At 40.9% G+C, this 23,254-nt stretch overlaps 1 protein-coding gene across 6 annotated transcripts in view; it reads right to left on the reverse strand.

Moving 5' to 3' along the window:
- Positions 1-23,254, reverse strand: part of ORC5 (origin recognition complex subunit 5) — a 125,908-nt gene that overhangs the window by 1,339 nt on the left and 101,315 nt on the right. For 2 of the 6 annotated variants that reach the window (XR_011539393.1, XR_011539390.1), the window contains one exon: positions 612-729. The exons of 2 other annotated variants lie outside the window; for them this stretch is intronic. Coding sequence is in view for 1 of the 4 variants with exons in the window: in XM_008526784.2 (XP_008525006.2) it covers positions 8,817-8,877 (61 nt within the window). In the remaining 3 variants the exon portion in view is untranslated. Of the gene's footprint in view, positions 1-611; positions 8,878-23,254 lie in introns of those variants that run through there. 2 more of the 6 variants (XR_011539392.1, XM_008526784.2) reach the window with 2 other exon arrangements.

Consider the following 23,254-nt stretch of genomic DNA (forward strand, 5'->3'; position numbering starts at 1 on the left):
TTTTTCTTGCTTTTTCTCTGAATCTGTGCAGAGGCTGGGCCTATGCTAATGAGGACGTCCTGGGAGTTCAGTGGCCACATTTGGGATGTCCGGGGGTCATTACTAAGTGACTGGCCCATGGAGATGCCATGCTGAGGGAACAGCTAGTAAAACATCCTATGCAGTGTCTGACATGAGCACCTCCCTTCCTTGTACGCCCCTATGTTAGACAAAAGATCTCTCTGTTTTTTTCTTTTAAACCAGGGAAATGGATTTGGTTACAAAGAGACAAAGAAAGCTCTTCCATTGGAAAGAAGGGGACATTTCAGTTGGGTGAGGAGAGGTTAGGGGAGAGTTGCTTGAAGATACCCTTGGGATGATACCCAGACACACACATGCACATAACATATACGCATGCCTACACAAGCTTGCACAGGGATTCATGCTCAAACATGTGTATTTAATCATGAGAAGGATGTGGAATACTGAAGCAAAAAAGGAGGAGCCAGCTGGTTAGTTCTCTCTCCCACAGCCTTGCTCTCCTTTTGCTTGGAAAAGTCTGTGGCAGCCCAAGGGCACCTGAGCTGGAAAACTGACCTAAAGCACAAAAGCTAGTGTCGAAAGTTTCTTACCCTCACAGCGAGACCGTGGGTTTCAATGCAAGACATTAGCTGCTTTGGCTTAGTTTTGCCACTGGCCATCATGGAGGAGAGAGAATTGGAAGTCAGGAAGTTGATTCAAAGGTTGAAGCTGGAAAAAATTAATTTTTTGATGAAATCCCAGTACTGCCCCTTAGTTCTTGGTTCTCAGTTCAAGCTGACAGTGCTTTCACTAGGACAATTCTCTTAAATATTCAATGGGTTCTCCATGAATCATACTAAGTTTCGGTCCTTTTGAGAAAGGCACAACCTCAAATCTTTTCAAGATAAGCTCTCTTCTGCCTTGGAGTCCTTATGAAGCTGCTATGTAACAATCCTTCAAGATTCTAAGAAGTCCTATTACTTAACAGAGAGTCTGCGAGGCATGCTCTAAGATCGTTAGAAGGATTTTTGTCTATTTGAAAGAGTCTATGAGGTGCCATCTTAAATTTTTCTGAGGTTTTACAAAAGGATCTTTCAGGCTCATCCTAGATTTGATTTTTGCCTGGAAGCCATTTCTTAATTTGAGAATAGTTTGCCATTTTAAGAGATTAAGAAAAGGTATACTTTTATTTTCAAATCTAAAAAGTCCTGGCTTCTTTATATTTCTTTAAATTTTGCTTGAAAATTGAGCAATTGCTGTATTCATTTTTTTATTTCTAGGGAACAAATTATCACAAACTTAGAAGCTTAAAGCAACACAACTTTATCATCTCAGTTTCTCTGGATCAGGAGTGCAGCATATTTCAGCTGGGGTCTCTACTCAGGTCTCACAAGGCTGAAATTAAGCTGTCAGCCATCTGCGTCTTCATCCGGAGGCTCAAGTGGGGAAAGATCCAAGCTCTCTCAGTTGACGGCAGAATTCATTTCCTTGGACTGTATTACTGATGTCCCTGTTTCTTGCTGCTGTTAGCTCTTAGAGGACACTCTCAGGTCCAGGCCATGTTGCCTTCCACAGCCCTCCCACACTTGAGATCTCTTCATAGAAAGGGATCAGTCCCTTTTAAGGGCTCATCTGATTAGGTCAAGCCCACCTGGGACAATCTTCTTTTGCTTAACCCAAAGTTAACTGATTAGGGACTTGAATTACGTCTGTGAAATTTCTTCTGCCATATAATGTAATCTAATCACGGGTACAGGAGGTAGAGATCCTAGAGGCCATCTTAGAATTCTGCCTGCCACAATTCCTTTTTGGTTCACCTCTCTTCTCCCATTTTACCACAGGCAGCTACAAAAACTCAAGCAGAACCATTGGTGCTCTCCATGGAAACATCCTCAGCTAGATCATCAAGTTTATTATTACATTTTACATTTTTCACATTCTGCTACTACATGAGAAGGGCCCCCTTTCTCCAGCTTCCAATAATATTTTCCTCTCTTTCCTGTAGGCCCTTTCTGGAAGCTTCCTTGGGGGCTTTTAGACTTCTGCTAACATTCTTCTCAAAGCCCTTTAGGTTTTCACTAACATTCTCCTGGTATCCATTCCAGCTTCCGCCAACCACGTGGTGCCAAAGCCAGTGATATGTTTTGGGTTTTTCTTATGGCAGCAGTACCAAAAGCAGGCACAAGCGCCAAAATCTGCATCAGTTATCCATGGATGTATAGCAAACCACTCTAAAACTTAGTGACTGAAAACAACAACAATCCTTTTTTAATGTGCCAGGAGAATTCCAGATGTAGGTCTGCGTTTACTGAACCAATTAACACATAAGATGAGATGAGATTGCTCTGTTAGCTTAAAATTCTCTGGGCTAGGCGTTCTACCTTTTAACCATCAAAAATTAGTTGTTTGGACCAAACTCCCCACTGAGAACTAGAAAAGTTGGGACACACACACATGGACAGTTAAGATGTGTGGGGAAAATATCTTAGGGAGAGAAAAGAAGCCCAAAGACGTGAGTGTGGCATTTGGTGCCACTATTCTTTCAAGAGAAATGGCATTCTTACAAGCAGTAAATGAGAAGCTGAGCAGAACTTTTAGACACAGGTCTATGGGGCAAGGACTAAAGTTCAAAGCTTGCCAAAGAGGAGCAATCTATGTCTAGAGGTGAGTTGGGACCCCAAGGGGACATAGGCTAGGAGTACAAGTAAGCTTGAAATAGACCAGTATCTCCAGATATTGACATCCTACTTCAAATCATTTTAACTTCTGATTATAAGGTGATCTGGAGGCCACAGCTCACGGCTGACTTCCCCAAGTAAAAGAAAATTCTCTCGGAAGAAAGATGACATTATTGAGAGCTTCCATTTCTTCTCCATTTTTCATATACAGTGTCTGATACCCAATCAAAAACCTTTGGGTATTTGAGAAGATAAGACTTAACTGAAAGTCAACAAAATAAAACATATGATAGGTGTCTATTATTTTATCTGATGAAGTTATCAGATATGAACTTTAAAATAATATGTTCAAGGAGCTAAAAGAAAAATAGAGAATTTTAGTGGAGAAATGGAAACTAAAGGGAAGAACGAAATAGACATTCTAGCTGGTAAATTCTAATATTAATAATAACTGATATTAAGAACTTGATGATTAGCACTCTTGACTTCACTGTCATGTGTAGAGCAGTGCACCCAAAAACTGCAGAACCATTATCACAATTAAATATATGCTAGTTCATCAGCTGCTCTAACAAATTTCATAAGGTTAAAATTAGAGAGTATATTCTCTGACCACAGTGGAATTAATATAGATAACAATACCACCACCACCAAAAACTAGAAAATTCCCATATGTTTGGAACATAACCAATATACTTCTAAATAACCCATGTGACCCAGAAGAAACCATAATAGAAGTCAGAAAACATGTGAGCTGAATAGTAACGAAAATCAGGCGTAATAAAGTTTGCTTGCTGAAAAAAAGTAGTTCTTAAGGAAAAATATAAATGTCAACATAGATACTAGAAAAGCAAAGGGGCTTAAAGCCAGTGATTTAAGTATCTATCCCAAGAAGCTGCAAAAATAAAAGCAAATGAAACCCAAAGTAAGTAGAAGTAGGGAAGTACAAGAACATAAATTATTTTAGAAGGAAAGAAACGTAAAAGGAAGAAGACTAACAAAGCCAAAGTTGATTCTGTGAAAAGACTACGAGAAGTGATAAAACCTTGGTATGAGTGATCAACAAAAAAAAGAGAGAAGGTACAAATAACCAAAAACAGACATGAAGAAGAGATATTAACACAGGTCCTTCTGACAATAAAAAAAGACAATATGAGGATACTAGGATTATGATGAGAGATTTGAAAGTTTAGGTAAAATGAAAAAATTCCCAGAACACATTTACTACAACTGACACCGAAAGGTAGAAATTGATCAACTGATTCTAAAATTTATGCAGATATACAAAGGGCGAATAATAACTGAGACGATCTTAAAGAAAAAGAACAGAGTTGGAGGAGCCACACTGCTGAATGTCAAGATGTGTTATAAAGCTATGCAACTGAGACTGCAGTATTGGCACAAGGATAGACTAATAGAAACAAAGAACACAATAGAATCCAGCAAAAGACCCACCCACATATGGATGCTTGATTTATGTGAAAGGTGGCATAGCAGAGAAGAGAGAAAATGATCTTCCAAAAATTAGTGTTTGGTCAATTAGATATCCATATGAAAAAGAAAACTGGAAATAAAATTCAGCTATTTTTTGACTGCTCCCACCGTCAAAGTAGGAAAAAATTCTAGAAAAAAAATAGGAGAATATCTTCATGAAGTGAGGTGGCAAAGCTTTCTTAAATGGGACCCAAAAGCACTAACCACAAAAGAAATGATGAATAAATTAGAGTAAATTAAATTTAGGAACTCCTATTCCTAAATCAAAAGACACCAATAAGAGAGTGAAAGGCAAACCACAGAGTGGGAGAAGATATTGGAAAAATATATAACAGACAAAGGGCTTGTATGCAGAATATGTAAAAATAATTTTTATAAATCTGTAAGAAAAATATAAATAATCGTATAGAAGGATATTCAAATGATCAATAAACATATGAAAAGATGCTCAATATTATTACCAATCAGGAAAACACGCAAACTAAAACCACAATAAGATACCACTACACCCCCAACAAAATGGCTCAAATTAAAAAGACTGTCTATATCAAGTGTTGGTGAGACTATGGAACAACCAGAACTCTCATACACTGTTGGTGGGAGTGAAATTGGTGCAACCATTCTGGAAAAAATGTACATTACATGTAAATGTATCTTACAACCCAGCTAGTCTCCTTCTAGGTTGATGTTGAAGAAAAATGCTTACATATGTGAAGCAAAAGACATACACGAGAATATTCATAGCATCATTATTTGTAATAGTAAAAATAATAACCAATGCTGCCTCAACCATCAAATGACAAATACTGTATGGTTTAATCATAAAATAAAAGAACATTAGCAATGACAATCAAAATGCTACTGCCACACAACACGGATCAACCTCACCAACGTAACGTCAAGCCAAAAAGGCAACCCGCACAAAATACATATATAATATAACTCCATTTATATAAAGTTCAAAAACAGGCAAAAATAATCTTGAGGTGTTTTCTTTGGGGAGGATGAAGGAAGCGGAGATTGGAGGGTGGGTCTTTCCCCAGGCTCACTGAGTTTCAGCTCACGTGTGCATAGATCAGTACTTAGTCAGAAACTCAAGAACCCTCTGCTAATCTCCAGAGCTTTTTCTGTGCAAATTCCTCTTCTCTGGCACTCTGATCCACAAATTCTAGCCACCTTAGCCTCCCAGAACCCCATAGCAAGCCCTCAGGTGCTGTTTGGGTTCCCCCTTCCTGAGCTGAGGCCTGGAAACAGCCTCCAGGCAGGAAGCTGGAGCAATTGAAGGACTTACCTCATTTGTTGGCCTCCTTCCGTGGGTCGAAGTCTTGCACAGCCTGCTATCCAATGTCTAAAAACCATGCTATCATATATTCTCCCCCAGTTTTCCAACTGTTTATGGCAGGACCATGGTGTTAAAAGTGTGAGTATTTGGATCCCATTCCTGGAAATTCTCATTCACTAAGTCCAGGGTGAGGCCCAGGCACCCGCGTTTTGAAAAAATATGTGAAAATGATTCTTCAATTCAGTTCCCCAGTTGTCTATGATGAAAAAAGAGGCCATTGACACTAACTGACAGGCCTGTGGTTCCCTATTTGAAATATTGATGGTCACATTTACACACAAACACACACATACACACTATGTGTATATTTGATTAGCATATATTATCATTTCAATTAGTATGTATTCATATACACATTATTTTAACTATACTGGGCATTGTGAACCTATGAATTTGAATTCTAAAGTGAAAATATATTCACCATTTTAAAGTACAAAGTCAAGCCGGTTTGGCGTGCATGCCTAATTTTTAAAAATCATGTTGGATATTCCTGAACAAATGACATCTCTGCTCAAGGAGTTGTAAGATTTATTGATCTTTTAAGAAAATTGCTGAGCCCACTTACATCTGGATCCTGTAAGCTGTAGCAGTTTTTAGATTATATTAACACTCACACATCATAACTTGCATACACATATGTGTTTTTCAATATTATAATATCGTTAACAGCTAATATTTACTGAGCACTTATATGCCAGGCACTGAACTAAATTCTTTATATTGATTGCATCTTTTGAAACTCAAAAGCACCATAAAACATAGATCATGTCATTGTCTGCTCTTATGAGGCTGGTGTCTTGCCCAGCGTTAGGCAATGAGAAATTATAGAGTCACAAATCAGCTCAAGCACTTGTGAGTCCAAACTCTGTGCTTGTGGTAACTACGCTGCAAAATTGGAAAAAGTCCTCCCAATGTTTTGAAATAAGAAAGCGAAACAGTGAAGGAATTTGCGCCAAACTTTGTTTTCTCACATTGATGATTTTGAAATAAAACTCTTTTCTGGAAAGGAGCACGAAAGTTGCAAATGGGAATTTTTCTAGCGATAACCCTTTTCCCCCAAGTAAGTAGTAACCTTTCAAGTCAATATTTACTGTTATTGATTGAAATCTAAACATACAGTAAGTTCAATTGAAAAAGGAAGTTTTGCCATATCAAAGGACTTTGATGCAGATAAAGAAGAAAATGATTAATCTTGGGGGAATCAGAACTTTGATCCCATGTTTACGCTCGGGTGAATGGCAGCAGACACTTTACCAGAGAAGAGTTGTTACAACGAGTCTGTGACTTCCGGAATCCCTTGGATCGATATGCAGCCCTTGCCATGTTTGTAAAATCCCGTTTGGATGGGTTCTGTTGAGACATCTCACAATACCACACATTCTCCTCTCATTAAAGCTGCAAAGGCTGGAGTCAAGAGAGTTGAGCCATCAGGTAGGGTATTGTCTCATTTCCAAAATAAATGACTCTTTTATTAACTTGCGCTGAAAACACGAAGGCAGTCTGTGCATATGTGCTTCAGAGACCACCATAAAAGGAAAGAGCAGGGAATATTTTCCTATTGCTTCTGCTTTTGTTTTTTATTCTGAAGATATACCACTTTCCTCTCCTTCACCTTTCCACACCCAGAAATATTTGTCTGCTTCATAAAGCTCAGTTTAAAGAAACTTGGGTTAACGAACTCCACATGAATAGAAATGATGTCCAGGTTTCCGTGGCGAACATTTAGGGTTGCCCGTCTTCTCCACTTCATACAGCAATTGCAAAGTGAGAGTTACACCAGCCTGCAGGCCTAATGAGCACCTGCTTCATTTACTCATGATGTAACCGGAGCTGCTGCAAAATTGCTTTTGCAGAAGAGATGAGAAATGATAAACAAGCTCCTCTTCCCAGAGGCATCGTAGCTTATCCATAACTATCACTTCATAAACAGATTCAATCCAGTTCTCATATTTGGGTGTCTCAAAGGAAAACAGTACCTGCCTTGAAAACAGGGTAGGAAAACATGTGCTCTGGCTCCAACTGCTTAGATTTGGATCTCAACACAACCACCTGCTGGTTGTGTTATCCTGGACAAGTCACAACCATCCTGCGCCTTACTTCCTTATCCAGAAAGTGGGAAGATAATGGTACCCATCTCATAGGGTAGTTGTGAGGATGAGTAAGCATTTGGTGGGGGGGATAAAATTCAGCTATTATTCGACAGCTCCCATGCTCATTGCAGGGATGAACTCTCCCAAATACATATCAATCTTGTTTGAAATAAGATAGACAGTATCTGATAGACTTAAGAAATCCCTAGATCAACCATATTTGCAATATATGCTAGCTAATTTCATCCAGCCTCAAGACACTTTACAAATCCCTCCCATATACAGAATCTACCATGACTAGCCTTGAGCAAAAGGACATCATGCCTGTTCCTCCAAATTCCCAAATTACTGTAACTGCTGTCTGGCTCATCCTTGTGGTTTATCACATATTATCTTGTATTCTCAATTATATTTCTTTTTATTTATGAATTGTCTTCCTAACAAGACTGTGGGCTCCTCAAAGGTGGGAACTTTGCTTAATTGTTGCTTGAGTTCTCCCTTACATTTATCATCATCATCATCATCATCATATCTCCTCTTATCTCTTCAGCTAAGGCAATCCCTGAAAAGGGCTGACAGCTGAAGACTATCTGCCGGCAGCACTCCCAACAGCTGGGGTAAAAAATCCTTCATTCCTGAAGGGGGACCTGGATGGTACCTCAGAACGTCTACTATAATATTCAAGATAGTGGTAGGTGTAATAACCACAGAAGGTAGAGCCAGACCTTTCAGCACTTGAGCAGAGATTTGCTCTCTGTCCCTTTGTGATAGTGTTGGGTGCAGATTTTCCTGGGAGGATAGGCTGGATGACCTCTGAAGGTTGACCTTGTCTACCATTGGCCCATGAGTCAATGGCAGTTGAGGGGCTTCCTTCGGCAAAAAATTATTGCCCTAGTGAATCAGAACATCAATGCTAACAAAACATAGATGTCTGAGCAATTACAGGTTCAATTGCAGGTCCAAGAAATTCCACTGATGATTCGTTTCCCCAAGCCCAACCCAAGAGAAGCTGAAGAAGAGCTAGAGATGGCTCTGCAACTTAAAAACAAAAGAAAACAAAACAAAAACAATAAAAAACTCTTTGAGGAATAGAAGGTGGTTGGGTCTGGGGCGGGTAGGTGATGAGGCATGATCTATAGCCCCAAATGGGGATAGGCTGGCAGGGAATTTCTAGTTGTGTTCTTTTCTCTCCCCAGCATTGCCGTGAGCAGATCATTGCCATCTCTGCCACAACCACAGGGCCAGTAAGATGGTATCTTGGAAGCTCTGGAAGCTGCGGGTAAAAAATAGACAGCGTAAATGCAGATGAGCTGGCAACCTGCTCCTCCTCAAACCACGCCTCAGTTTGAGCACTTGCAACATCCTTGGATAAAAGGAGTTCCTGAGAAGAGGGACTGAGGGAAATATGCTGAATAAAACAACGACAAGATAATTTTTTTGCCCATTAGAGTGGAAAACCTTAGAAAGAGCATTAAGTGCTGGCAATGGTGTTGGGGAAGAGGAATCCTCAGCCACAGCTGATCAGATGATTCTGGAAAACAATATGGAAGTGTGGAAGCACTTATTGAGACTTAACATGTGTATAGTCTGCATCCTGGCAAGCCCACTTCCGCTATATAATCTAGAGAATTTCTTGCAAGACCCACAAGGAGCTATACATTGAGCATGTTCTTTGCATCATTGTTTGTGGTAGCAAAGAGTTTCAGGAAAACTAGGGGCTCCATCTCTTGGGAAATGGATAAGATATGGCATAGTCTATATAATGGAATTCTATCTGTCATAAGTCACAAACTAGGCTGCATATAGCATCACAGGCTGACCTCAGAAACAGAATATTGAGAGAAAAAGAAGAAACAATGAGATATAGAACATGTTATGGACTGAAATCTGTTCCCCCCTCCCCACACTCATATGTTGAAGGGCTCACCTCCAGTACTTGAGGATGTATTTGGAGATAAAGTCTTCGAAGAGGTGATTAAGTTAAAATGAAGCCAATAGGGTAAGGCCCTAAGCTAATCTCACTGTTGTCCTTGTAAGAGGAAGAGATCAAGACACACAGAGACACAAAGACATACATGCACCGAGGAAAGGCCAGGAGAGGACACAGCAAGAAGGCAGCCACGTGCAGGTTAAGGAGAGAGGCCTCAGAGAAACCCAGCCTGCTCACACCTTGAGCTTGGACTTCTGTCCTCTAGACGGTGAGAAAATAAATTTCTGTTGTTCAAGCCACTGGTCTGTGGTATTTTGTTCTGGCAGCCCGAGCAGACCCATCCAGAGCACAATTCCATTTATTGCCTTTAAGAAGCTATGCACCAAAGCTATACACAGTATACGTAGAAGTACTGTTTTTCAGTAAAGCACATGTATCTACATAAATTAAGAATGGTTTGGAAGAGCATACATATATGTACCCAGTCAGGATGTTTATAGGGAGGAATGGGTGTGAGGAAAGTGGATGAAGGCAGAAAAACGAACAGAGGGAAGAAAGCAAAAGATGGCCTTGCACAGACTGATCATGCGATGAAACTGAAGAGCACGATCCCCTCAGTTCTGTACCTCTGAGTCCATCTCCCACCCACCAGCCCACCAAAGGAGGAAAAAGTTCTATACCCAAAATAGTGAGAGGAAGGGCAAAATGAGAATGAGCTATAATGAAGCACAAAGGAGGGGGCATTGTCAGGTTGTCAATCGCTCTATTCATAATACATGGAACAGCACAGCCTTAGCCAGACAGAGTCCTCCGTGAGTTGCAGAAAGGAGATACTCCTGCGTCAGGGACGAGAGCTTCCCCAGAAGGAGACTGGGAGCACTGATTGATTCATTCACTCACCTGGGGGGACACTGGCGAACGTTAGTAAGCCAGAGGTCAGCCCTCAAGACTGCTAATAGATGTGCAGAGAACTGAAACACTGGAAGGTGGTGCTGTAAGGCTGGGACTCCAGCTGATGAGACACTGGGGTTACAAGCAAGGGTAGAGCTGGATCAGAGCAACTCTACCCTGACACCAAGGTCGTGCATATAAAGCAATATTATTTGAAAGAAATTAACGTAGGAAGTTTCCATGTTATTGTGATTAAACAACTGTTCTGAGACACGGGTTTCTTTTAAAAAGCAGTGTCTCATATAGAAACTTTCAGGAACTATTCATGACATTAGGTACTTCTAACCTATGATTTCAGTTCCCTGTCTTTAAATACTTCTATCTATTACCTGAATCCGAATTAACTTTTATAGTGGCCTCGGTTATTAACAGATGATTGATAACATTATTTTGGCTTATACAGTCACAGAACTGCATAGCGTCCATCTCTCTGTTACGCTCCCAAAGAAAGAAATGTTCATATTCTGCTGTTTTTAATATCAGGAGAGTCAGTAAGTGATCTACACAGGGCTCACACTAGAGCCATAGAGTTTGATAGAATATGATCACATCATCTGAAATGCATGAAGGGTCTGCTATTGCAGCTGTAAATCAAAAAGACAACACTTGTGCTGCCTGGTTCTCCTTGTAAGAACATCTCTAAATTCATGCTCAGCTTATAAGCTGCCTTCTCGAGATGATTAGAAAATCGGATTCTGGTGAATCCCAGTGCTTACCCAATTTATCCCCAGCAAAGGTTGGAAAATTGCACATTAAGCTTTTCCTCTCCTTCCTCTCAGCCTTTCCTGCTGCAGGAGTGTCAACTTTTTGTTAAAGGAAGCACTCAAGGGAGAGAGGCTTTTCTCTGGACTATTCCGTCCCCTGGGTCTGATTTCTTACCAAGTGCTAATGATTGGTAGAGACTTGTTAGATGGAGTTTGTGTATTGGGCATCTTTGAACAAGGGACAGGAAATGAAATTATCACTTCATTTCACATAAATATCAAGTTGTCACCAAGAAGACAACAACGAGAGCCAACTTCAGATATGAAGTGGTGACCCCCAGGGAGCACGCTGGCTTTAGATGTGAGTTAACTAGGGCGCTGAAGTAGATGGGTGAGGAGACTAAGCTGGCCAGAAAATACTTTCTCCTCTTGCAGGATTATATGTGAAATTCCATGGTTTGAGTTTCACTCCTTAGTTTAAGATTTGCTGGGTTATTGAACTGTAATTAACCTATAATCCTATAGGATCTGGGTTTCAGATCCTAGCCTGTGAGTATGTTTTAGGAATGGAAAGAAAAAGGAATAAGAACACATCCCAGGAAGGACAGATGAGAGGCGGAAGCTTAGAGCAAAGCTATTGTCATCCAAGTCCTGCTTTGTAGTGCCAGCTCTGACTGGTCATTGTCTCACTGGGTCACTTAGTCACTGAACCAAAGGGAAATCAGAGAGGCTGTCCACCCTGTGGGAGGAAGCGGAAGAATTCTTTCATAAGGAGGAAATCACAGTAGGCCTCAAGTCAAGAGAGAAGGGAAAGGAAGACCCACAACTGCGTTGTGGTTGGTGACAATCAGTTAGGTTATAAGTCAACACGTTTGATCAACCATAATGAAGGAACTGCCTTGGGCAAAGTTCTATTTGAAGGTGTTTGTGAAGGAAGAAGAACGAACTAAAACAGAAGTGGAAGAACGAGCTGCGTTCATCCTTTGACAATCCAGTGAGAAAAATCATATAGACACACAAAACAAGTAACAGCAATTCAAAGCAACGACTGTCAGCACAAATTAGCAAAACAAAGGCAGAGAATGGAAGCGGAAGTTGAATCTGAGGACTGATCAGAGAACACTTCCTGCAGAAGAGATCTGAGCCCCACCAGGAGGTGTTATCAGACACTAGTCAGCAGGGAACAGGCCATTTCCAGGGTTTTTTGGTTTTGTTTTTTAATAACTGCCAAATATGTACAAATGAGTGTAGACCTTGGTAACCCAGGCCTCTGGGTTTCAGTTAACCTACCAGAATGGAGGCAATTCTTCGGTGAAACAAGCCACCCCTACTGTCACTAAAAGTACTAATGGAAAGTCTTCCTGAGTCTACCCACCCTCTGTGATCTCAAAACACCAACACACAACCCTTTCATTGTACTTGCAATATTATAATAATCTGTTTATGGCTGTTTTTCCCAAGAGTTTGAAAGTCCCTCAAGTGCTAGATCATGTCTTATTCATCCTAGTAACCCCAATACCCAACATAGGGCATGGTACATAGTTGGCCCTCAATAATACTCATTTATTCAACCCATATTAATTGAGCAGCTACTACATGCCGGTGGCACAGAGTGGTGAACAAGATCGATGGGATTCTTGCTCTCATGGCTTACATGCACTGCCTGCCAGTGAGTGGGTAAACGGATGGAGTGAATGGAGGTATGCTTGTGCATTCGGATGCTGTAGATGTTGCCAGGACATTACTGGGTCTATAAGGCCCTTCTTACTTCTTGAAGGGTAAGATCCTTTGGTTGAAAATTTGTCTTTGTCTTACTGATAAGGGTGTGCACAGAGGTCCAAAGCTTCCCGCTATGGCAGAAAGCTTTGTGGTTGGATGGGTCAGGAGGAGGCTGTCAGGTAGATGGTCTGGCAGGGCGACAGGGTTATGCCGAACCTCAAGGGCCTGAGCACCAGGAGGGCTGCTTCATGAGCTTTAAACGAGGTTTGTCTATACGATATTTTCCCTAAGCTCTCCCTATTCTTCCTAGTTCCTGATCCCGTCAGCTCATCAATCCTATTTACAAGATATCTATATCCATGTATGTTCCTCTCAAGAAGCCCACAATGTGAGTTTCTAGGTAAGTCCAACATTTCTGTTTTTACTTTCCGAAGATGGCCCTGATACACTTTTTTTCTCCCCCAACTTGGAAAATGAAGTTAGCTATCAGAATAACCAGTGCCAACTATTCATCACCTACCCTAAGTGGTCCAGAAATTTTTTTCTAAAAAGGGTTTGAATAGAAAAGTAAAGCATGCCTTAAATTTATAAAATAAAAGGATGAGGGTAGAAAACAGTCATCATAAAATAATGGTTTTACATCTGTCACAATTCGTTGGTGATGGACACTCCAATATCTAAAAATGCAGAGTTTTAAACAGAAACCAGTAAAATCTGTGTATCATTTTACAAATTATCGCTTGAGTTTCACAACCAACCCATAAAGGAGACAAAATGGTAATTACCATGTGACAAATGATGAAACTTTAGGGGACTTCTTTTCTTTTTTCCTTTTCCCCACTTTATTTTATGAAAATTTTCAAATAAAGTTGAAAGAAAAGTACAGTGGACACTCAGGTGGGACCACTGGTAATATTTTGCTAACTTTGCTTTATTTATATATGTATAAAAATATTTCTCTTTTGCTAAGTCACTTGAAAGCAAATGCAAACATCTTAAACTTTATCCCTAAATATTTCAAAATTTGTCAATTAAAAATAATGTTCTTCTTTTATAGCCATAATATCATTTTTACCCTAAGAAAATTATAAATTATTCTGTAATATTGTCTAACATTTAGGCTATGTCCAAAGTTCCTCAATTGTCTCCTAAAAGGTCTTTGTTTTTGTTTTTATTGAGATAAAATTCACATACCACAAAATTTGTCTTTTCAAAGTGTACAATTTAGTGGTATTATTATACACCATCCTGACTATCTAATTCCAAAATATTTTCATCCTCTCAAGGAAATCCCCTACTCATCAGCAGTCACTCTTCATTCCCTCCTCCCTCCAGCCTCTGCGAACCATTAATCTACTTTCTGTCTCTGTGGATTTGCCTGATCTGGACATTTCATACAAATGGATCCTACGAGATGCGGGCTTGATGTACGGCTCCTTTCACTTAGCACAATGGTTTCAGGGTTGATTCATGTTGTAGAATGCATCAGCATTGCATCACTCTTCATAGCTGAAAAATGTTCTGTTGTATGAATATACAGCATTTTGTTTATCCATTCACCAGTTGATGGACATTTGGGTTGATTCTACTTTTTGGCTTTTATGAATAATATTGCTATGACCATCAATGTGCAAATTTTTGTGTGGACATATGTTTTCAACTCCCTTGAGTCTACACCTAGGAGTATAATTGCTGGAACATATGGTAACTCTACGTTTTATATTTTGAGGAACTTCCAAACTCTTTTCAAAGCATCTGGACCATCTTACATTCCCACCAGCAACATAGGACAGTTCCAGTTTCTCCACATCTTCACCAGCACTTGTGATTGTCCATCTTTTTGATCATAGCCACCCTAACGTGTGAAGTGGTATCTCATCGTGGTTTTGACGTGCATTTACCTAACGAAAAAAAGGTTAAAAAGGTTTTTGTGTACTTACTGACCATTTATATATCTTCTTTGGAGAACTATCTATTCAAATCCTTCGCTCATTTTAAAATTAGGCTGTCTTTTATTGTTGAGTTGTAAGCGTTCTTTACATATTCTGAATATCAAACCCTTATCAGATATATGATCTGCAAATATTTTCTCCCATTCTGTGTGTTGTATTTTCACTTTCTTGACACTATCCTTCAAAGCACAAAAGTTTTCAATTTTGATGACATTCAATCAATTTATTTTTTCTTTTGTTCTTTGTTCTTTTGGTGTCATAGCTGAGAAACGATTACCTAAATCAAGGTCACAAAGATTTCCCTCCTGTTCTAAGAATTTCATAGTTTTTGCTCTTACATTTAGGTCTTCGAGGAATTTTGTATTAATTTTTGTATATGGGGTGACACAGGGGTCCGACTTTATTTTTTTGCACAAGGCTATCCAGTTGTGCCAGCATCATTTGTTGAAAAGGCTATTCTTTACCACTGAATTCTCTTAGCACCGTTGAAAAAATCGGTTGATTATAAATGTATGGGTTTGTTTCTGGATCTCAATTCTATTCCATTGATCTATATGTCAACACACAAGCTAATACGCTAGTCTTGATTATTGTAGCTTTGCGCTAAGTTTGAAATTGTTAAGTGTGTGTCCTCCAGCTCTGCTCTTCTTTTTCAAGATTGTGTTGGCTTTTCTGTATTTCTGTATTTTCCCTGTATTTCTATATGAATTTTAATGTCAGCTTGTCAATTTCTGCAAAAAAGACAGATAGGGTTTGGATAGAGGTTGTGTTTAATATTTTTAAGACATACAAAGAGCAACTTTTAGGTGAGAGCCAATAAGCTTTTCTATGCAACAAGGTTTTTCAAGGACAATCACTTTTAAATATTTTAATTGTTTCAAAGGACTAAATGTGGGGTATTTATTCTTGGTTTTAAACAACTTCATTCATTTTGAACAAAAAATTGCATTAAATACATGCAAAACTGAATTTCAAAAGGTGTTCATGAATAAAGATGTGTGCTGCCAAGAAATCTACGGCACTCTTACCAAGAGCTAGTGCTCGTTAATCAGCAACTTTTTTTTTAAAGATAATTTTGCAAGGGAGTTTTTTTCCTTTTGAAGAAATCTGATTGCTAACTATTAAAGAGAAGACTACATAGCTCCAACACCCAAGTGAGGAACAGACTGAAAGATGAATTTTCAGCAAATACCAATTCAAAAAGCAACAACCACACTTCAATCTTTTGGTGCAAGCTCTCAAAACGCTGCTTTACAGAAGTCAGATTGCCTAGGATTGCAGCAATACTGCCGAAGAACGAGACTTAAAAATGCTTCCGCTCATGGGCTTGGGGCCAAATCCTTGCAACTGAGCTTTTTCACTGCTCTTTCTCTCTTCCTCAGTGCCTCCTCATCGCTTACCCCCATCTCCTCTTCACTGAGTGCTTTCTTTCGGGGGGAATTTCAAGTATAGATGTTTTAAAGTATCTTAAAATAAAGTTAAAATACACTAGTACTTAGATGAATGATTTCCTTACACCCAGGTCACTGCTGACCCATTCTACACCAAGCTCTTGGGTTAACTCCTCAGAAAGCGGCAGAGGCCTGGCTGGGGACTGCATGGATCAATCCAGGTGAGTGTGTGCATGAATATCAAAATATGAGGCTATCCACATCCTGCAGACTCTACAAGACAGACTCAGGCGTAAAGCTTCCCAATAATAAAAACACTTTGGTACTTCTGAGACAAATTCATCTTCAACAGGACTCAAGACTGACTAGACAAATGAAATCTTTCTTTATGGCAGATACCATGCAATAGAAGAAATAATACTCAAAGATACATGTCATAATGTGAATTTTTCCAGCTGCAAAATCTCTTGTAAATGGCTTCTTCACAGATTATACGAGGCAAATTTTAATCTCAGAGTGGCGACTTCCAATCATTCGCTTTGCTTATGAGTCACCACCTTCCTCCACCGTCAGAGAAGGAAACTCATTTTAACGCAACTAGATAGGAAATGTAAACAGTGAAGTAAATCTAGTAAGAAACCTCAAGTAGCATATTCCAAAACAAATACAAACGATATCTTTCTTATCTAGTATTTTGAATTCTCTGATCCGGTAGCCTCTCCTGTATTATCCTAAATTAGCAAAAGTTGAACGTACGTAGATTTTACGTGTCTGGGATCCAAAAGTCAACACGTGTTGAGTCAGCTACCCACCCCCACACACAGCTGCTCACCTTCACTCATTTACCGAGAGGTCCGACCTGCCAATGAGCGCAGTTTCTGAGAATGTCCCGTCTACTCTGGTTTGAAACAACTCAAGTCTGTTGCTGCAAAATTCTTGTGGAAAATTCTTATAAAGTCTACTTTTCCAAAGACCTGAGATTTTAATGCCACCATATTTTTTATCTTGTCACTTGGTATTATTAAAGAACGTTCTCTATGACAATAGCTTTGAAATTTCTTTTTGACTCTGACCCACATAAAAAATACATTTTACATTGCAAGTCAGTACACACACTCCTGCGTTTTATGAAACCTTACTTACCCTTACTACACGCAGTGCATTCTGATACTTTCTGTTCGATTTCCCTAATCTTGTAAAAATGCTGAGTAGTCCACCCAACTGATTTCACAACTCAGGAATAGTTCCCAACCTGCAGCTTGATCAACACTGTTCAGAGAAGGATGGAATTAGCACATCAGAGCAACACAAGCACGGGACCTGTTTGTCCCCTGAGAACCCCGGCTTTGACTCAGCTGCTGCTCCACTTTGAGCGAGTGAGCTTCCATCCTTTGCTGTTGTCTTTCTTCTGCAATAGTCTCAGATGCCAGGTACTGCAATCTCATAGCATCACTCACAGGCTTTTGAAAAATCCCTCATCTTAAACATAACAATCTATAAAACTGGTGATTATGGAACCAGCAATCAAGAGAAGGGCCGATACTGAAGGAGAAACAGTCCCACAAAAGCAAAACACATATAGCGCTACGTTCTGCAGTCTGCGTCTCTCCAGGCTCATTTTTATCCTCTGTCCTCCCTAATGTGAAATTTTTTGCTCAGTGGGGAGAATATGGTTCCCTTCTTTGCTCTAACGTCTGCTTTCTTTCCCAGAAAGTTGCTTTTCTCTTAGACCCATGGCAGCCTTCCATGGCAGTCTCTCGCCATCCTTCTCTAGCGCTCTCTGCATAATGGAAGCTCTTTTATTCAATCCAGGGCACTAGCTCTCACTTGACTCCTCACCCGCTAATCAATCACTCTTGCCCAAGGATTCCCAGTAAACTCTGGCTCCCCTTCCTCCTCTGCCAGAGCATCTTTTCAGCTTTCATCAGACAAAGGCACGTGGTTACACAGCCAACCTAGGTAAGAATAACAAAAAACAAAAGAGGGGTTTAAAAATTTTTTTATTTCCTTACAGACAACATCCTAGTCTATTGGGTAGATAGTAGTCACTGCATCCACCCAGGGTAAGATAAAGATTTTAGTTGACTTACCCAGGGATTAGGTGAAATTAATTGAGCCATAGGGAATTCCCTGCCCTGGGTCTGGACAAGAGGAAAACTCCCTTTAACGAGCTTGGCCTCTCTGTTTAACTGTACCCATCACCCTGCTAGTGAGGCTGTGTCACTTTTAATCTTCCATCTCATCACTTGCGGTTTTTGTTAATTACTTTTCCTTTTCCTACAACGAATCGTTCTTTGCTTGTTATTCAGGTGACCAAACTAAATATGAGCTAAATTGGTAACCTAGAGTGGAGTGGTCCAGCACCTGCCATAGCATCTTTTGGGAAGTCATATTTTATTCAATCATTTCATCTAAAAAAGAAGGGCTTGATAATATTTAATACCAGGTGACAATGCTCCATAGAGAAATAAGCTACTTGGCTCTTCTTACTTTATTGTTTTTTCCCTGATTTTCACTAATAGATATCCATATCCAATTATTTCCGATATCACATAAAGGTATAAAGATAAAGGGAAACTCAACCATCATTCTACCACCTAGAAATCACCACCAACAACACTTTGATACGTGCATCCAGAGGCATGCTGCTCATATATGTGTCACACACAAACACACTAATACAGTATTTTAGAAAAATCTCAAAGGAACTGCCTTTGGGTGGTCAGACTGGGATAATTTTATTTCTACTTCTTTACATCTTTCTCTGCTTTTCACATTTTTCATAATGTCCGTGCATTGGTTGCAAGTCAATGCAAGAAAGTCAAACTGTGAAGACTAACAAGGAGTGGTGGTAGGCACTGTGGGGTAGGCAGAGGGCGCAGCCTTGGGAAAGGGGTGCAGGTGGGGTTGGGGAAGGGTCCATAGAGGAAGAAAGTTCCAGCTCAGCACCCCTAACTCTCTGTCCCAGCTGTCAGAACTTTCACACTTGAACACCTTCGCAGTCACTTTCAAATATTTCAAATATTTTCCAGGACTTCACTCAGAGCCGATAAAATGAAAATTACCTAGCTCTTTTGCCACTGTCAAGAAGTGAGGAATAATTTATAAGTATTTCCTTAACTTCTGAGGGTTGGCTCGCTATGAACAGCCCGGCTGGTAGATAGGACGTAGCTGGCAGGAAAGATATGATGGTTATCTGTGCTCCCTCACTCAGGCCAGGAGAGCAGGCAGTGCGCACATCTTTGCAGGGCTGGGGCTGACTCCCCACGGGCCACTATTTCAGTCCAACTCTGTTAAATCACGCTCCTTCGCCAATCCCAGGAAAATCCCTCTTTCCCTAATGAAGCATTTATCACCCTCTCCACACGGAAGCTCCAGCCCGCACCTCCCTCTCCCGCACCTTCATATCTCAGCCCCATCCATCTCTCCCCTTTGTTTTACTTTAGGAGCGAGGCTTGTTATGTATTACTTGTATAATGCTTTAATCATGGATTATGGGTTGCTTTACAGCTCCCTGAATGCCTTGGCAAGGTCTCTATATAAATAAAATTATTATTATTAAAGTCAGTTAATCAGAGGCACAATTCACTTTTCAGTGTCTGACATCCTGAAAGCCTTACGGAGGCAGAAAAGTCTTTTTGTTCATCTCCAGTGTAACAGCACTTTGGCAAATCGATAATACAGAACATGGTACTATAGAGGACCTTAATTAGATTGTAATTTGTACATACATCTGGGTGCATTTCCTTTTGTTGACCTGTTAAGGATCAGTGATTGATCAGCAGTGAAATAAGATTCGCTACTGAGTAATTATGTTTAGGAAGTGCTGGTGGGGCTTGTCATATAATTTGCAAGTTACTTTAATTCAGACTCTGCAAAGAAAGAAGGGAGAAGCAGCTCCTGGTATAATCAGAACCTCTCAACCACCTCAGTTTCTTTGGATAGGTTCTCTATCCAGAGTAGCTGATTATTTGATTTTTCTTTCTTCTTTTAGTAAACTTTTTATTGAAGCACACATAACATACAAACAGAAAAGAGCACAAATCGTTAACGGTACAGCTCAATAATTCTCACAAAGGCAACACAAAAGATAGCACCCAGATCAAGTAATACAACATCACACTCCTCAGAGGCCCCCTCCTGCCACCTTCCATTTATTACTGCTACTCAAAGGTAATCCTGACTCCTGTCCCTAGATTAGTTTTGCCTGTTCTGGAAATTTCTATACATGCAGTCACATAGGATGTATTCTTCTGTGTCTGCCCAATGATGTGGCTTTTATGGTACTTGGATTTTTCATTTATTACTTATTAAGCACCTGCCATGAGGCAGCAATCATATTAAAGACCTATTAGAGATAGTCACCGCCCTTGATTGTTTTTCAGTCCGCAGGGGGACACAGACATGCACACAGATGGGGCAGGTACCTGCGAGAGGTTCTGTGAAGGAAGACAGTGGGGTTCCATGCAGACGGGGTTCAGTCCCACCAGGGCTCAGTAGAGAGGTTAAAAAGACTGCCCAGATGTCTATCTTGATTCCTACTACAAATTTTAGGGGGCCAGTGCCGTGGCCGAGTGATTAAGTTTGTGTGCTCCATTTCGGCAGCCCAGGATTTCCACCTGTTCAGATCCTGGGGTGCACCTAGCACTGCTCATCAAGCCATGCTGAGGCGGCGTCCCACATGGCACAACCAGAAGGACCTACAACTAGAATATACAATTATGTACTGGTGTGTTTTTGGGAGAAGAGGGGAAAAAAAAGAAGATTGGCAACAGGTGTTAGCTAGATGCCAATCTTTAAAAAAAATTCTTTTTTTAATTCTCCAAGGACTTGAAGAAACAGTAGGAAGGCATAATAGTGTTTTCGACTACTTCCTGTGGAGGGCCTCCTGGGTTGTTGCTACGGCCCTTCCCTTTCAGCTCATTCCTTTCCTCCTCCCTTTTCTACTTTCTCCCCCCTGTCCCCTTCTACTTTCCTTTCCTCTCAACTCTCTTTCTCCCCTGCCCTCTTCCTTGGCCTCCCTCCCATCAGAATTGGCAGGTTCTCCCCCCACATTTGCTCTGGATCCTTCTCTCCTGCCTGACCTTTCCTTCCAGGGTAAGAGGAGACAAAAGATCTGAAGTCTCTGTGTTCACAGTGCCCGCATGTTCTGCCCGCTCGCCTTCCGCCTTCCGGGTGGGCCTCCTCAGGGATAACAGGCTCACAGCGCCCCCGGTGGCGGAGGGCTGAGCAGGTGGAGAGGACGGAGGAAGGGAAGGGTGGATGCGGGTGGGGGATGAACAGAAGGGATGCGCAGAACCATTTCAGTCAATTCTTTTTGGTTTCCCACTTTGAGTCCTGTGGTCAACTGAATTGAGTTTGGCTGATTTAATATTTCTTGTGCTCCTTGTACCGTCGCCAAGCACTATTCAATTTCGGGTGTTGAGGTGGAGTGGATAGACTTTTGTTTTGTTTTGGCTCCAGCAAATCCATCCTTCTCTCCAAAAACCCAAAACGCTTTTTGTGGCCATTGCTCGTCCACTGAGGAGATGCTGCTCTTGCGTCCCGCCAGGGGGATGCTCCCTGTTCAGTGTCAATGGGAGACCATTTAAAACACCAGCAAGGGACCTGGACCTCCTGCTTCATCCTTATGCCAAGAATCCCCAGCCTGCATTTCTTTTTCATCTGATTCCGGCTGGGTGGTTTTTGTATTCTACCCACTGGCTGCTTAAATTGGAGACTTGGCTGAAAATGAACTGGCTGAAGTTCAGTCCAGACAAGATGAATGCCCAGGGTTGGTAAACTATAGAAATTGGAAGAGACACCCTCATCCCTCTTTACAGGGGACTTTCCACAAGGGGAGGCTAGAGTTTCACAGGGCAGAATGTGACCATCAATTGGCAAGCATTATGTTAAAAGGCAGAATCGTGAGATGGTGAATATCAAAGGGCTTTGGATCAAACCATTTGAGTTTGAATCCTGGCTGCATCAACCAGCTGGGTGATCTTAGGCAAGCTGCTTAAACTCGACGCCTGTTCACCAGCCCATCACTTGGGATGGTTATAGCCTCACAGTGGCGGGCTGCAGTCAGGGAGATTATGCGTGTGAAGGGTCCCGTGCGGGGTCTGGCACAGCTCCCCCATTGAGTTGCGTCTTTATCCCTTCCGGATGGCATTCTGTTTTTAAAACCAGAGGGTGCTCTGGTGCTAAATGCAGAACTTTGCTGATGTCAGGGCCCTATGATAAAGGGGAGGTTTTTGAAGGGGCCAGATTTCAGGTCCAGTTGGAGGGTTGATTTCAGAAGGGGTGTGGTTGAAACTCTACAAATGTGGCTCTTCGGTTGCACGTCTGAAGAACAGATCTGACGAAATGCCAAAGGCCTACTGGTCCCGTCACCTCTCCCACAGATAGTACACATGTGAGGAACTTCTGGTGTCAGAGAGCCATCACCAGGGTCCAGACCCTGAAGGATAGACGGTCTGCCCTAAGGAAGCATCTCCTTGTGCTTCTTTGAGCTGGAAATTCCAATAAAAATTGGAAATAATAACCAATATAGCATCTTAAACTGCTTAAACTCTCATTGGCAGGTAAAAGCCATTGACTAAGAATCAATATCATATATACACTGATACAGATATTTAACGGATGGTAAGGGAGGATGGGGTGCTGGGGTTACTTGCTGATTATTGTCTCAAAGGGTGTATGGGAGAATTGCATGCATGTATCTTGTGTGTAAATGAAAGTACAATATCCTTTTTGTGCCATAAAACATTTATTTCGAGCCTGTATTGTCCCTGGAATCACGTCTTATGCTGGAGTTAGAGATGGGAGCAGCTGCAGCCCCGTCTTGATAGAGGCCACAATCCAGTGTTTGAACACAGGGCTCCTCACGGTGGTTTTCACACATGATAGGAGAAAAGTTTCTCTGAGGAAGCACACCTCTGAAGTTATAATGGGAGCAAATAAAATTTGAGACCAAAACAATTGATTCCTTTTTTCTCTTATACGCTACATCCCCCATGTC

The sequence above is a fragment of the Equus przewalskii genome, chromosome 4, assembly GCF_037783145.1.
Source record: "Equus przewalskii isolate Varuska chromosome 4, EquPr2, whole genome shotgun sequence".
Lineage (NCBI taxonomy): Eukaryota > Metazoa > Chordata > Mammalia > Perissodactyla > Equidae > Equus > Equus przewalskii.